The 14,807-nt window shown below is 34.8% G+C and overlaps 1 protein-coding gene across 8 annotated transcripts in view; it reads right to left on the minus strand.

Annotated features, from left to right (window-relative positions):
- Positions 1–14,807, minus strand: part of ADGRB3 (adhesion G protein-coupled receptor B3) — a 447,230-nt gene that overhangs the window by 222,037 nt on the left and 210,386 nt on the right. For all 8 annotated transcript variants that reach the window (XM_059467469.1, XM_059467466.1, XM_059467467.1 and 5 more), the window contains 2 exons: positions 6,522–6,716; positions 40–108 (listed from right to left, as the gene is read on the minus strand). In XM_059467469.1, the coding sequence (XP_059323452.1) occupies positions 40–108; positions 6,522–6,716 (264 nt within the window). The remainder of the gene's footprint in view (positions 1–39; positions 109–6,521; positions 6,717–14,807) is intronic.

The following is a 14,807-nucleotide window of genomic DNA, read 5'->3' on the forward strand; positions in this document are numbered from 1 at the left end:
GATTTCTGAAAACCTATATTAAATTTTGTCAAATCTTACCTGTTGCGCATCTTCCCACTTCTCTTTGTTTTCTTCATCTAATAGATTACTTATGATTTGAAAGAAGTTCTGAAAAATCAAGTAAATGAATGACTAAGTAAAATGATTTGAAAGATATGAACGACCACATCCTTAATCTAACATTAAGAAGGCTTTCCTTTCCCTATTACAGACAGAGTTCTGCAACCTATTTTCTGTCAGTAGAAGAGATGATGTGACAAAATAATACATTTGATAAGAGGGCACATATTTTTTGGTAAATTTTTAATTCTTGTGTATATAATCATGTTCCATAGTACCACTTCTTATGAAACAAGAACCATTTCAAACTTGCTAAACTTTTAAATGTGATGGCATTCTATTCACAAATTGCTCTCATTCCAGAAACTAGACAACTATAGATTTTGCAAAAAACCAAAGTACATTTAAGAAGCACCAGTCTCCAGCCTTTAGTTTCTATTCAAAATGAGAAAATGATCCTTAATAACCATATATAGGGCATTCAATGACATTTCAATGGTCAATACAGTTTCAAATCAGATGCTTCTTACTTCTATGTGTCACACTTGTCTCTATCCTTTTAGGAATTTCAACTTAAAAGGAATAAGCAGTTTCTGTTTCTTTGACCTTAGGCTGTTAACTCCTTTTTCTGATTCTCCTATTCATTTAAGGGGAAAAATGCAGAAGAGTTAGATACAAATGATACATTTAAAAAAATCACTTTTCTCCAAATGTTTGTGGAGAAATCTCCTTTCTAATTTTGTCTGCTCTCTCTAGCAATTTGTATTCCCAACTTCTTCATCCCTAAAAGCTAAGAATTTGTGCAGTCTGTTCTCATCTCTGTATCACATTTTGTGCAGAATGTCAATTTTGTCTACAGCCTGCCAATTATAATTTTTCTGTTCCTTCATAAAAGATACATGTAGTTTCCAGTAACCTTAACTGAAGAGTGCAATTAAGTTCCCCACAATTTCAAAAAACTTTACCTGGAATACCAACAATGTGACCTTGCTGGAACTCAGATTACTGGTCACTACCTCACCTGCACTTACTTTTTACGCATTTTAGGGAATAAACAGGACCTAAATAAGGTTTAAGTAAGAAGCAACTTTAACTCAGTATTAATGAAATTACAAAGGATTCAACTGCACAATGACTAAAACCAGAAAGGAAAAACTTCTAACATTAGTCTGTGGTGGGTATGCTTGAAAAAACATTTCAAATGAGAGATATCATCAACATTTTAGGTGTCTCACAACTATATAAGTAAAACATTTTAGAATGCAAAATTGAAGAAAATTTGTGAAAAAGTTTTTATAATAACATTTTACCAGTCTAACCTGGTCCCAATACTAAAGACCTGACAAGCAAGAGGATCTATCTTTGCCTAACCATTAGGAAGTTAATAATGCTAACTATAAAATTCACATGGATAAAAATTTCTTTAACTTGACCAAATTTACTCTAGAGGTGACTGAGATTTTGCTGAATTTGGACAAAATAATCCTGTTCATTAATGACACTACAACTCTTCTCTCACAGAGGTCACTAGCAAAATATCCACAAGTTTCACTAATACATAAACTTCATGAAAAGAAACAAAATGATTCAGCAAGCTCCTATGAAAATTTAAGTGAGCATTTGGACAAGATGGGAATTAATGGTAGGACATAAAAGAAAAATGTTTTCATTATTTGATCCAATTTACAGCAATACTAAAGACTTTCCAGTCAAGTTAAGAATAAGAAGAATAGATATAGTTACATACTGCTTATATACCTGGAATACATTTAATCCCTTTCAGACATTCCATAACAAAATAAAGCACAATGCAAGGAGTTCCATTTGGTATTTGTGACAAAGGAATTGCCTGTTTAACCAGGTTGGCAAATCACAATTCTGTAAATTCAACTTCAGCTATGAAAAATGTACATCTTCACTGGTCCCTCCAGTAAAATAAATTGTATTGGTCAAAGCATGCCAGTTTCATGGCACTGCAATCACACCAACTGTGGGGGATTGTAATTTGGTGAAGACTTCTACTAGGTAGAGTCGGCCTTCTGAAAGATTTTGCCTGAAAGAAAACACTTTTCCAAACATGGTAGTTCTCAACTCTTCCAGTGTAATGCTGTAGAAATGCAGTGGATGGAAATTTTAACTTTAACTTATTAGGGCATTGGCAGCAGTCTAGCAGCAGCTGCATGGAGCTCAGTGTGGGACAATTTATCATACTAGAGAGTTGTTCTGAAGGAAGTTTTGCCTCACACTGCAGACACTGATTCCCCTGCAGTCTAAGCCTTAATTGCAAAAGTATCCATTCTGTCTAACGAGTGCATGAAGAGCACTCAGGAGTTTAAAATATTTCTTGCAGATATACTACATGGCTTTTCTAATAATATTATATATTAGTTAACATTTATATTCATTTTAGTTGCAGAAAGCTTTAAAATTACCAATAATTGACAGAAATATATGTGGAAAAGTTTATAAATAATGCTAGACTCCAACAAAAACAAAAGATGAGCAATAAATTGCCTAATATATATTTTTGCACTTGCCAAAAAAATATAAATTAGGTGTATGAAATTAGTAATACAAATATATTTCTTCTTAGGATCTTTTTTCTCTATTTCTAATCTTGGTTGGTGCCATATTTATGGTAGCACTGGAGGGTGAGATGTGTGCAGGTTTTTCAGTCCAAGTGATTTTTCAAAGCAATGCCAGTGCTTTGTGAATTAAACGGAGATGAGCAAATGGATTTCCTGCTTCAATAATGAATAGATATGAGATGCATTTAAAAAATGCATATCAGGGGAAGAAGGGTTAAAAAGTCTTTGTCCTACTTTGACTACTCTCTTGTTTATTGCATTAATCATGAAAGAAACAGCATTGTCCTTTAGTAAAATGATTGACAGGTGTGAAGGCTAAATTTTAGAAGCATTATGGATGTGATCTGAGGGAATTACTGCAGTAAACACTGGACCTCCCTGTAGAATCAAGCTTCTTTCTTTCATAGGCAGGCTTGCATAATACTGAACTAGTCACTATAGAAAATGTTGGGACAGCCAGAACCAAATTTTGAAGTCCTTTATTTTTGCCCTTTTATTTTTCATGATCATGCCAGTTACAGCTGGGAATGGACAGCAACATTTTCCTAATTTAATTTCCTTCCTTTCAATTTTTTCTACTGTAATAAAATGGATGTAGTTCTCTGTTCCAGTCCAAATTCTTTGACCCTCTCTGCAGGCATAAAGCTGTCAGAAATCCTTTTATACAGTTAGAGAATTCCTCCCTAGGAGGAATTAATGGATAGCCTTAAGTCACCTCCACTTTTGGACTTCAGCATAGTGAATGTGTGTGTGGGAGGGGGAAGGTGGAGGAAAAAATATTGGACAATCCTGTTAAACCCTGACTCACAGCAATAGTCCCTATGGCTAATATAAAAGGGATTAGACTGCTCTAACTTCTTTGGAGAGAAACCTTTTTTCCTGTTGGTTGATGCATCAGGGGATTGTAGAACTTGTTTTGCCATTCTGTCCTGAAATGCAGTTACTTTCCTGCCATCCTGTCCTTAGAAGGAAGTTCAAGCACTTTTAGACCAGTTCTGGATAATATTTCAAAACATTGCTTCCATTTTGCTTATTTAAAATTTGTATTTTCTTCCTGCTAGAATCATTCTCACCTAAGTGCAGTGACCATCTCATAGCCTCAGTGTACCTGCAGAGGGTATTTTAAAGAATTCCTGTATTACATGAAACACCTTGCTTATAGAAGAATTGGATGCCTTGTCTTGCAATAATTTCTGCTACTGCACTGATATTCTCAGTCACTGATGCAAGACACTTTCTTGTTCAACTGCGTCATAAATGGTTATTTTTGTTCCTGACATTGTATGTTCAAGTATGCATAGATATTGTTGCAAAAAACAGTTAAAAGATGCAAAATAAAAGGAGTCATGTAATAAATAACTTGGCACTAAATATGCATACCTTAAAAACTTTATTTTGCTCTTGGAAATGTCTGCCTAAACAAGAGGCATTTTCAATGCAGCACATCAGGCAGCAGCACCTTCATTTTTGAGAATTAGCTGGAAATTTTCAAATTTTATCTCACTTTTCTGTTCATTCATTTTGTTATGGAGTCTCTGAATTACAAATCTTGCACTATTCATGAATATTAATACTGAATATAAAACAGATATTGTAGTCATTTGAAGGACCATCTAGATGGATGGAGTGTATAAGAAACAAATATATTCAGACATATATATTTTTTCTTTCTCAGTCATAATTCAAGTGTTGTTTTTGCACGGATCTTAAAAAAAACCTGTTGTCCGTAATTCATCATAACCTACTTTTCCAACATCACACAAAGTGATAAATTATGGCTTTTAGGGATTTTAAACCTCACTCATGCATTTCTGATAATTTCTTAAAAACCAAAATACATCAAATAAGAAATTCTACTCTATCTAGTTAAAATATAGAATGGAATTAGAACATCACACAGAGCTTCTACATAAAGAAGACTTTTCATGCAATTTTAATTTTTACCTTTTTGTAACTCACTTTGATGATGAGCTAGGAAGTATGAAAGTATGTCCTAATGAAAATAAAAAATAAATACAATACTCCAGAGTATGGTAGAATATGACATATGTTTACATATGGAAAAATCCATGTTTCTCAGAAATTTATAGAAATTTTAAACTTTTGTTACCGAACCAGGATTTCACTATATATCATCGGAAGTCAGTAAAAGGAACCTTTCTTAATATATCCCCTGGGCCAAACACGCGTTTTAGTCTGATTTCACTTACTTTCCTGAATACTGTCCACTGTTTTTTTCTTTTTTTTTAATTTTACCTTAGCTTGATGTTCGTTCTTTTTCTTTTCTTTTTTGATACTTTTATTTTTTCTGACTTGGAGTTTGAGTGTCTTTTTAAACTGGGATTAAGGAACTCTTTGTATTTAGGCATGCAAATACTGAAATACAGTTATTTTTCTTTGGTTTGAGAAATCCTTCAGAATATGGCTTACCAATTGTTATATTTTTAATTTCCTAATTTCTACATTATTTATTAAAATTCTTTAAAAATATTTAATAACATTGTCAAGTTATGCCTGAATACTATTAGAATTTTGGAAACAGATCTACATTGCAGAATGAAGCAAAACTTTTGGCACTATCATCAGTGGGAAAAGAATCAAATTCTCTTTAACATATGTAAACTGCAAATGACCTGATATGCAAGGCCCATGGACAAAATCACTCAAGATTTCAATTTCTCCAGACTAGTTCTATTAAAGAGTTTTTAGTGCCTGTGAACCATGAAGAAGTCACACTGGGCTATCAGACTCTTGATTGCATGAAAATTTTCAGTGTATAACATCCTGCTTAATGGTAAAGCTATTACTGAATAGATAATGACTCTCACTTAATAAAAAAAAAAAAGAATTTCTCAGCAAACATACTTTTTGAAAAGCTTTGTTTAAAAAAAATACTTTCAGCTGGCTACAGGCCAACACAAGGTATGTCGGTTTTACTGTGGAACTTAATTGTTCTTTGTGCACAGAAAAACTAGAAAAGAGAAAATATAATAGCAAGTCTTGAATAATAAACTGTGAAAAAATGTCTTTTCCAACATATCTCCCTTCATCTGCATGATTCTATACTGAAGTGTATTTATAATTTATGCTTACCTTTACAGAGATACATATACATGATCTGCATTAATAACTTCATTTGTAATTTATGAATGATCATTAATCTCTCTTTTTCATAAATATTACACACATCTGCCTCTTAGTATTCTTTGTCAGTAGTCTACAATCTCTGAAAACTGTCTAAAATTTTCAGATATAAGATGAAACCAATATCTTTATCCAGAAGTTCTAAGTAAGAGTTGTCCAGTCCATTATGTAGAAATAATTATATTTGTTTTACATCTAACAGCATTTTATTTGTCCTCTTGCACAAGAAGACTTAATCTAACATGTAAAATAGAAAATTTATATTAAATGCTCTATCCATCATTTCTGCGCACTTTTAATAAGCTTCATTTATCTGAAATGAAGAACCAATGCCAGAATTACATAACAATGTGGTTGGATTTTGAACTGAAATGAACTAGTTTAGAACTGAAATGAACTGGAACAAAGAACACTAGCAAAATGCATAGTGCCAAAAATTACCAACACCACCTATCAGTCAACCAAACCTTGAAAGACAAAGACCCTGAAATGCTACAAATAAAGCATTTACATTTTTCACCTGCTGCATTGGTTTGGATATTTGTCTTAAACGTAGCTGAATCTTCCAATTTCACACTTGGATCTTAGTTTTATGCAAAGAATGCTTGTGTCTATCATGTGGAAGACTTTTGTTTCCTCTGTGGGCAAACCAGTTGCTGTGCAGTACACTGCAATATACAGAAATAAACTCCATCAACTGAAACATTACCTTTACAATGTTTCTCTTACCTGCACCCCATCAGATGCAGGGATATAACTCGCTCTTTTAAATGTGTCTGTAACATTTCTGAGAATTTCCACAGAAATTAGAAGGTCCCCAGCATAAAAATTTTTCCTCTGCGTTAAATCCAATAGTGTCTTGGTTACTTGGGACATGCCATCACCAGCCAACATCCTCTGACCCTTGGCAAGATGCTCTTTAATCTGTACCAAAAGAAAAAAAAAAAAACCTATTATCAGAACCTACTTTACTGAGAAAAATGTATGATAAATTCTAAACACAGCCAAAACATTACATGTTAAAACCAGTTTAAAAAAAAGAAGTCCCATTAAAGATAAGACAAAGTAGTAGTCTACAGTGATAGAAATATTATTTTTATCAGAGCATCATTGATTTTATACCAAAAGCTTCTGAATTTGTTGTGGTTTTCTTGAAACTCCATGGGCTGGACTGCAGCTTTAATTTGTCGTCATGACACAGCAAGGTACTGCCCTTCCTCAGAGGAACACCTGTACAACCACAGCTGCCCCTCATTTAACAACTGAGACCTCTGAAAGGAATAAATGCTAAGGCAGTACTTGTTATAATCTGATTTACTATAGGAGAGCAGACCTTTCACCCGTGCCAGCCCAGCTTGGCTAGTCAGTGCAAGAGAGGTGGTTTAGTTGGCAGCTGGTTATGGTGCTCCCTTCTGTAGCAGTAGCACAAAGGTGTTAACTGGGAACAATCCCGTTTGCTTTTTCCAAGAAATGCAAGTTTATTTATTAATAGCTCCTGTGTATCTGCCAAAAGAGCATACTTTAGCAGTAGCTCTCCCAGCAGATGTGTTCAGGACTAGTGATCCAAAACAAATATGCTAGAAGTACCCTCCTGATTAGAACCTGAACTTGTGGATCTGGTTAATTCTAAAAGCTGACTCAGCATCCCAGGAAGATGCATAGAGTATCACAAAGACAGGACAAGGCTAAAAGAAAGAGCACATGGATTAAACAACCTATTTTTAAATATACCTTATAATTTAAGCATAAAAGCACAAGTTCTTCTCAATTGAAAACTAGAATATCATAGAATCATAAAATATCCTGAGTTTGAATGTTTTTAGATAAATAAAATTAGCCAAGACAGACCTTATTCTAAGCAGGAGGGCTGAAAATACTATGAAACTGGCAAAAAAAATGTTGTCATGATCTTTAAAAATGTATCTTCAATTGCTTTTTAACTTGCCTTATTACTGACATATAGAGGGAAAAATTACTAATGCAACATATAGTTGAACTAGATGATATTGCAAGTCTCTTCCAGCCTTGATGATTCTGTGATAACAGGGTGGTGATGTAGAAGGAAAAATGTAAAAATACTTGTTGCCACTTCCAGATCTCCCCAGACACTTTGTGTCAATATGCAGGCCTTCATTATAAAAAAACAATGCATAGAGAAACACTATGTAATAAAACTGTTCAAAAGGGTTCAAAACAACTCCCACGAAAGCAACTTAAAAAACACAATCATCCTCTGACATACTAATTCTAAGCAGGGTGGGCTTTTTTTCATGCTGTTGGTTCATATTTTGGTTACATTCTCAACCAGTCATCAGATAAACTAAATACCTGTCACACAGCTGGGGCTGGGCAAAGTGGCTGTCTCATGATTGCTCCATGGAGGAAGCTCTTAAATAATCTTTAAGAGCAGCTGAGGATTTTTATGGACCACCAGTGCCTTGAAAAAATCCTAGAAATACTGAAGACCTGGGAGAATACTTGCCTGCTGCATCATGGACAGGGAGTGAATCTATGCAATAGCATGAGTACAGAGAAAGAAATATAATAGTATTATTAATATTTAGAAAAAAAATCAGTGATAACTGATTGGTTTGTTTGGTTGGTTGCATTTTTTAAACAAATATTTCAGCAGAAATACCTCCCTTAGTCTTCAGAATCCTGCAATATGTAATTAGGCAAGAAGCTTGCTTGCAGAAATAATTTCATGCAGTTTCTATTCCTTTTAGAATATTTTGGACATAATTGTGTAGGAAAATAATACTGAATAAAAATGTGTGAGAATTTAGGAAGGAAATTAATTTCAGTAAATTCAAGAATCTGATATTGTACATATAAAATTATGAACTACATTCTTGAGAACAAATAAAAGCAAACATGAACTTGATTTGTGCATTTTTGCTGAGAAAATTTTCTTGTGAAATGTTGCCATTTGTCTCATCTGCTCACACATTGTGTCTCAGTAGCAAGTGAAAAGAGCATCAGCCAGCACAGCAACACTGAAGAGTAGAACTTTTTCTGTAACTCATACACCTGTTCCTTGAACCAGAACGTATTTCCAGATTTTGAGGATTAACAATACTGAATGTACCTTTAGTCAAGCCCAAAAGACATAAAAGACAGCCCATAGAGCTGAGCTCCCAAATCTAACATGTGCCTCAGAATGTACTGTGGGAAAGGCATCACACAACTTTAAGGCATGTTTTAAGAGAGAAAAAAGATGTTCTTTTAGTATCAGTAATAACAGCAATTGATCAGTCCTCATAAAAACTGCTGTGCTGTTACATCTGTATAAACACCGGTAGGAAGACTGTTGAACTATTCAGCAAGTTATTTGTGGTGCATTATTTTATTTCCTTCTGCTTCATCTGTATGTTCACATCCCATTTGTTTTTCCCTGCTCCTGCAGGACTTTAAATTCGCATTTTAAAGATGCCAGGGGCTAAGTTGTTGATGGTTTTGGGACATACAAAGCCTGCAGAAGTCTTGGCCTCAGCTGCTTTTGGAATGCAAATAATAAATTGAAATTATCCTACTTTTGAAAAGTTTCAATACTTTCAAACAAGTAAGGCTATGGGGTTTTGCAGATCTCGAGGAGCAGGAGCGGGAGCTGTAGTATGGCCTTTGGTGCTTTCAGGAAGACATTTTGGTTGCTCTTTGGACACAATGATAAAGGTCTAGCAAGTGCCCACAATGTCACAGGACTAAGTTATTACACTTGCTTCAAAAGCAGCCAGGGTGAAGTTGTTTCAAGTATATCAGAATTTACAGGCTCTTAAAAACTACAGCTTAGCTTGGAACTCTTTTTTTTGTTAAATGACATACCCAGAAAGCTTGATTTCCCAGCTCAAGCATCCTTTCTCCCTCATACACACTCCTCATACACAGCTCCAAGAGCACCTTTCTTTTCATCCCCTCATACTCCAACATGGAAGTCCTTTTCCCCAATCCCTAGCTACCTCTGCAGACCCACACTGCTTCAACTTACACTAGCAGCACACCCTTACAAACAGCACAGCACAACAGAATGTTGTAATGTGTTTAGCTAAGAAAAGTGGTGAAAATTAAGAGTTAAGAGAATTTTTTTCTAAGACCAGCAAGCAATGTGCAGGGAAAAATTAACAGCCTCCTTATTATCTGTTTGTTATGTAATGTATTTTCTTGTTGTAAGACAGCTTACAACTCCTAAACACAACTTTAAAATCACAGGCCATTCAATCAGTTGATGTAAACTGACACAATACCATTAAAGCCACTGAAGATGTTCAGATTAGTATAAATCAAAGGCAGTGAAATATTGCACAGCTATCACAATAATCTTTCTGTATGAAGATACAGAATATTCTCATCAGTAGTTAGTACAACATCTTTCTCACCATACTGTTTATTTTCTGTGCTATGGTCACTGTGATATTATGCACTGCCCAAGAAATCTATTTTGGTCACCACTCCAGGCCCTGTGTGAAGGTCATTTTTTAGTGGTCCTACAGGCAGGCTCATTAAAGATAAAGTTTATGAGCTGAGAGATAGTGAAATGAAGCAGCTGTTAAGCTGACACTTCAGTTGTCAGCCCAGCCACTATCTGCCTGCACTGTGTGGCTGCATACTTGAAAAATTACTGAAATGTTTAACTGGACTTTGACTCAGGGTCCAGCTGCCTTTTTGCCCCAATTTATCAGAAAGTATGATATAATAGAAATGCCTCTCTACAAGTCAGATCTCCTAGGCTGTTGGCATTGGAGTACAATTTATTACGGCATAGTAATTACTGCAGACTTAACAGCTAGATGTAGTTTAAAAGGACAGGAAACAATGAACCCTCAAGAAACGTATAGAAGACTGAAAAGAATTATTAATTTGAAGAGTAACTACACCATCAACCATTTTTCATAATTTTTTAAGATGATGTTGGATTCATGGCCAGGTATTACTAATGATGTCATTAACACATTTTAAGGTAGGGGGAACTATAAGAACCCAAATTAGTAAGCCCTAAAAAGAAGTGAGAAACGATCATTTGAAATAAAAATATGTCCTGAAATTGCTCATAATCTGCAAACCACTTTGCTTTTGAACTTCAGAACTCAAGATTAATATTTTGTAAAATATACTGCTCTTTAGATATAGAAATTGTAAGAATATTCACACCACACCTGTAATGTGATGTCATTGTAAGAAAGTTGTTCATATTTACAAAATCTTCATTAGTCAATAGACAGTCCTTTAACTGCTTTGGCACAGAACTTTATTTTCCCTCAATATAATAAATTATTTACAATCTGTTTGTCTATTTTCAGGCTGTTTCAGTGTTTGAGAATACAATTTCATCCATCTTTTAAAAGAAACAGAGTAAGTCTAAAGATAGAGCTATGCATCTTCAGGTATGCATTCAAATATTTATAACCGAATGTCATGCAAGAGATGTTTTCTATATATTCAGTATTTTATGAAGGAAGTGCCTCAAGCAATACAAAGTAATTTTCCACTTTTTCATCAGTGAAATTAGTTAGCAGTCTCAATTTCAGTCACAATAACACACTATTAAATAAACATTTTCTGCAAAGAAGAAGGCAATCATATATTCCCTTTGTGTGCAGCAGTAAAGGGAAAAAGTAATTTGTGTACATTATGTCGAGGAAGATTAAGGATATAAATTAAGGAAAACTTTACAACTGCAAAGGAAATGATGTACAGTTTACCTGAACACACTATGCAGACTTTCATACTGGAGGCCTTGATAAAAGCCAAGGAAAAAAAGCTAGAATAACACAAGTATAGCTGATTCTGACAGAACAGAAGCTTGGGCTGGATGGTCTCATGAATTTCCTTTCAGTTCTGTAACTCTGTAAAACATCCCTGCAAATGTTCTAAAACTAAAGCCTCCTATAATTTATCCTAACCAGAAAAGTCAAAGTTTAAGGGGTGCCCTGAAACTGAACTTCAGCCTTCCTGCATTCATACACTCATGGTGTGCAATATTCTGAACCAAGTTTTTGCAGAAACTGTGCATCAATCTGTGCCTCGGTGCACTCAGCTGAAACCACTACAACCTAATGCTTTAGGGAACTTATTTAAAATGTATATACATGGAAAAAAAACCTAGGATCACTTCATTATATTGAAACAGTCATGCCACTGTCATATACTTCCAAACATTTTTAAGCAAAATGTTCCCTAAAATAGGGATTTGGTTTTAGAGAAAAGAAGGTGGATTATTTACACAGAATCCTTTGCTGTCTTAAAAATTAATCTCAGGCAAATTGAATATCTGCACAGATGAAATTGCATGAGCTCTTCTGTATGTGATCAGGTTTATAGAAGAATTTTTGAAAAAAAAAAGTCTAGTATGTGGGGAGGTCAAAAATGTTTTCAGAAAAATGTGAACAGCTCAGAGAAATGCTTCACTCTTTCTGTACCTTTTTTCCTCTGCTCTCTTTTACAAGAAGACTCCTACTATGCTGTTCAAAAGATTTTTTACCACTTTAGCTCATTACATAATTCCTTTTTTTAATCAACATCATCATCCTAATATTCATCATCATCAATATTGTCAATTCTAATCCTTGAGCTATAACCACTAAATAGGTAAGAGAGAGAAAGTAATTACACATTTTCAGTATTTTGATTTGTGCATGGATCCAACAAAACATTTTATTGGATATTTTGTATAAATTAGACTGCTCTCAGTAGAATAACGAATGAGTCTCAGGATTAGGACTGAATAATAATTGAACAGATCACTTTTTTTCTTATACTCATTTTTATGTTTGTTAACCAAGGCTTGTATTATTATTTTATTAAGCACTGCTCTTAAATGTTCCAATTATCTGTGATTAAATCCTGCTCACGTTGGCATGTTGTGTGAGAGATCTTGTTGTTGTTACTGTTGTTTCTGTTTTTAACCAGAAGGCATGTCTTCAAGATTTGTGTTATCTATGTATAATGCAACCTGACAAGAGCAAGAGTGGAGAGGAAAAAGAGAATGACGACTCTGAGAGGGTTGTTTTCATTTTATGACAGACATAACATTGCTTGGGGTAAAGTCTTCTGGTTCTCCATAGTGACTGAATGGCTGAAGCTACAGGTCACAAAGGGATTCACTACAAATGAGCTGTCTTTCATTTTTTATGCTACATGGTCATCCTTGTAAGTATATGTCCCTAAACCATAAAGCTCTGATAAATGCTTAAATTGAAATGCTTATTTGATTCTAACCAATTTTTGTACTTATATCATTTTGCTTCCATACAGTCATTTCCATTTTTATTTGCAAGAATAACCAAAAAGTTTTTTTCAAGGAAATTATCATTACTTGGGAGTCCTAATCTCTGCTTGGGCATGCTGCATAAAGTAATGGGCAAGAGAAAAATCCTTTCACTCTCATGTACTTAAATAAACCATATTGGGAAAATGCAGCAAATGAAGTAGTGAACAAAAAGCAAGGGAATAATTGCAGGTGTAAGTTGCTGTGACCATTTCTTTGTCTCCTGCTGCCAAGGCAAACTCTTGCAGTCATTTCACAGTCAGTGCCACATTCAATTGCAGTGGAGGTTCCAGCAGTTCTGGTAGACTTAAAGGGAAATTTAGATGAAATCTTTCTTTACCAAGCTCTTAAATGGCTTTCTAATGTTTTACCTCTGGCCATACCTTAGTGAAGTTCATCTGTGGCTGCAGTGTTGGTTGGCTGGTTGGAATTATCAATGTGATCAGGGAACACTCAGTTGCTCACTACTGCAGAAGATGCAGCAGCAGCAGCAAACACAGGAGCACATTTCATTTAACACACTTATTAATCTTTGGTAAATGTGTATGTTCCAGATATGGAAAAAATATTATGGACCCTGAAATGATAGTGGGGACTTTTCTTTTAATTTAACAAATGGGATTGGTTGGCTATTAAAAAACAGATATTCAAAAGCAGAAAGGATGAAAAGGAACTCCCGAGGTTGAATTAAGTTATGATGCGCTTGTGCAGAAAAGTAGACAAATGTTTTCTCCTACTGTATAGCGTCTCTAAGACTGAGGTGCGTGTATATGTTGACAAGATCACAGAACCATAGAGTTATTTATTATTTAGAATTATTTAGGTTGGAAAGGACCTTTGATATCATTGAGTCCAACTGTTATTTCAGCACTAAACCACGTCACCAAGTGCCACATCTATATGTATTTTAAATACCTCCAGGGTTTGGAGGTTGCCAATCTTTCCCAGGAAGAACTTTTCCTAATATCTAGTCTGAAGTTTCCCTGGTGCAACTTGTGGTCGTTCCCTCTTATCCTGTCACTTCTGTTGCCTGGGAGAAGAGACCTCCTTCCAGGCAGCTGTAGAGTGCCCTCACCATCAAGTTAACAGTGACTAGCTTTTTTTCCCTTAAGTTTAATCTTCTTCTGTGTAAAATGGGAAAATGTTAGTGAGGCAGGAGAAAACTGTTGCCTGCACAATCTCTTATCAGTTGCTCTCTGATGAGATAAAAGTTTGTCATCCTGCAGACAAGATAACAGAAATGACAAAACAGCTGCAAATTCTGGCCTTACAAGGGAATCACAGAAAGGAAAGCAGATCATATACTGACACCCATGCCTATGAAAATCTGTGAAGGTGAAGAGGAATAGCTGGCATATACCAATATGAGTATAGACTGAGGAAGAAGAAAAATTTTGTTTTTGAGGCATCTGCATTCAAATCTATAAAACTAAGCCTGGCTGCTTTGCTCCGTGGCTATATAAAAAGAAATGAAGCACTAAACTTGCAAAAAAAAGGAGCTGTAAATTTTTTAGTAGGAAGCCTTTCATTCCTCAGAGTACAGCAGTCATTTCAGTGAGAAGTACATGGACAGGCTGGTATACTGCCCTTGTAATATAATTTGGAAAAACAAAATCATCTCTAATGAGCTGCAGCTGAGCAAATCATCATTCACCTCAAAGCTCTTTTTATCAAATTATATTTTAGCCAAGCACTTGCAAAATTGTGAATAACACTGCTGTGGAAAAAGTTGAAACAAAATTATAGTATGAGCA

Source organism: Ammospiza nelsoni, chromosome 3 (assembly GCF_027579445.1).
Source record: "Ammospiza nelsoni isolate bAmmNel1 chromosome 3, bAmmNel1.pri, whole genome shotgun sequence".
Classification (NCBI taxonomy): domain Eukaryota; kingdom Metazoa; phylum Chordata; class Aves; order Passeriformes; family Passerellidae; genus Ammospiza; species Ammospiza nelsoni.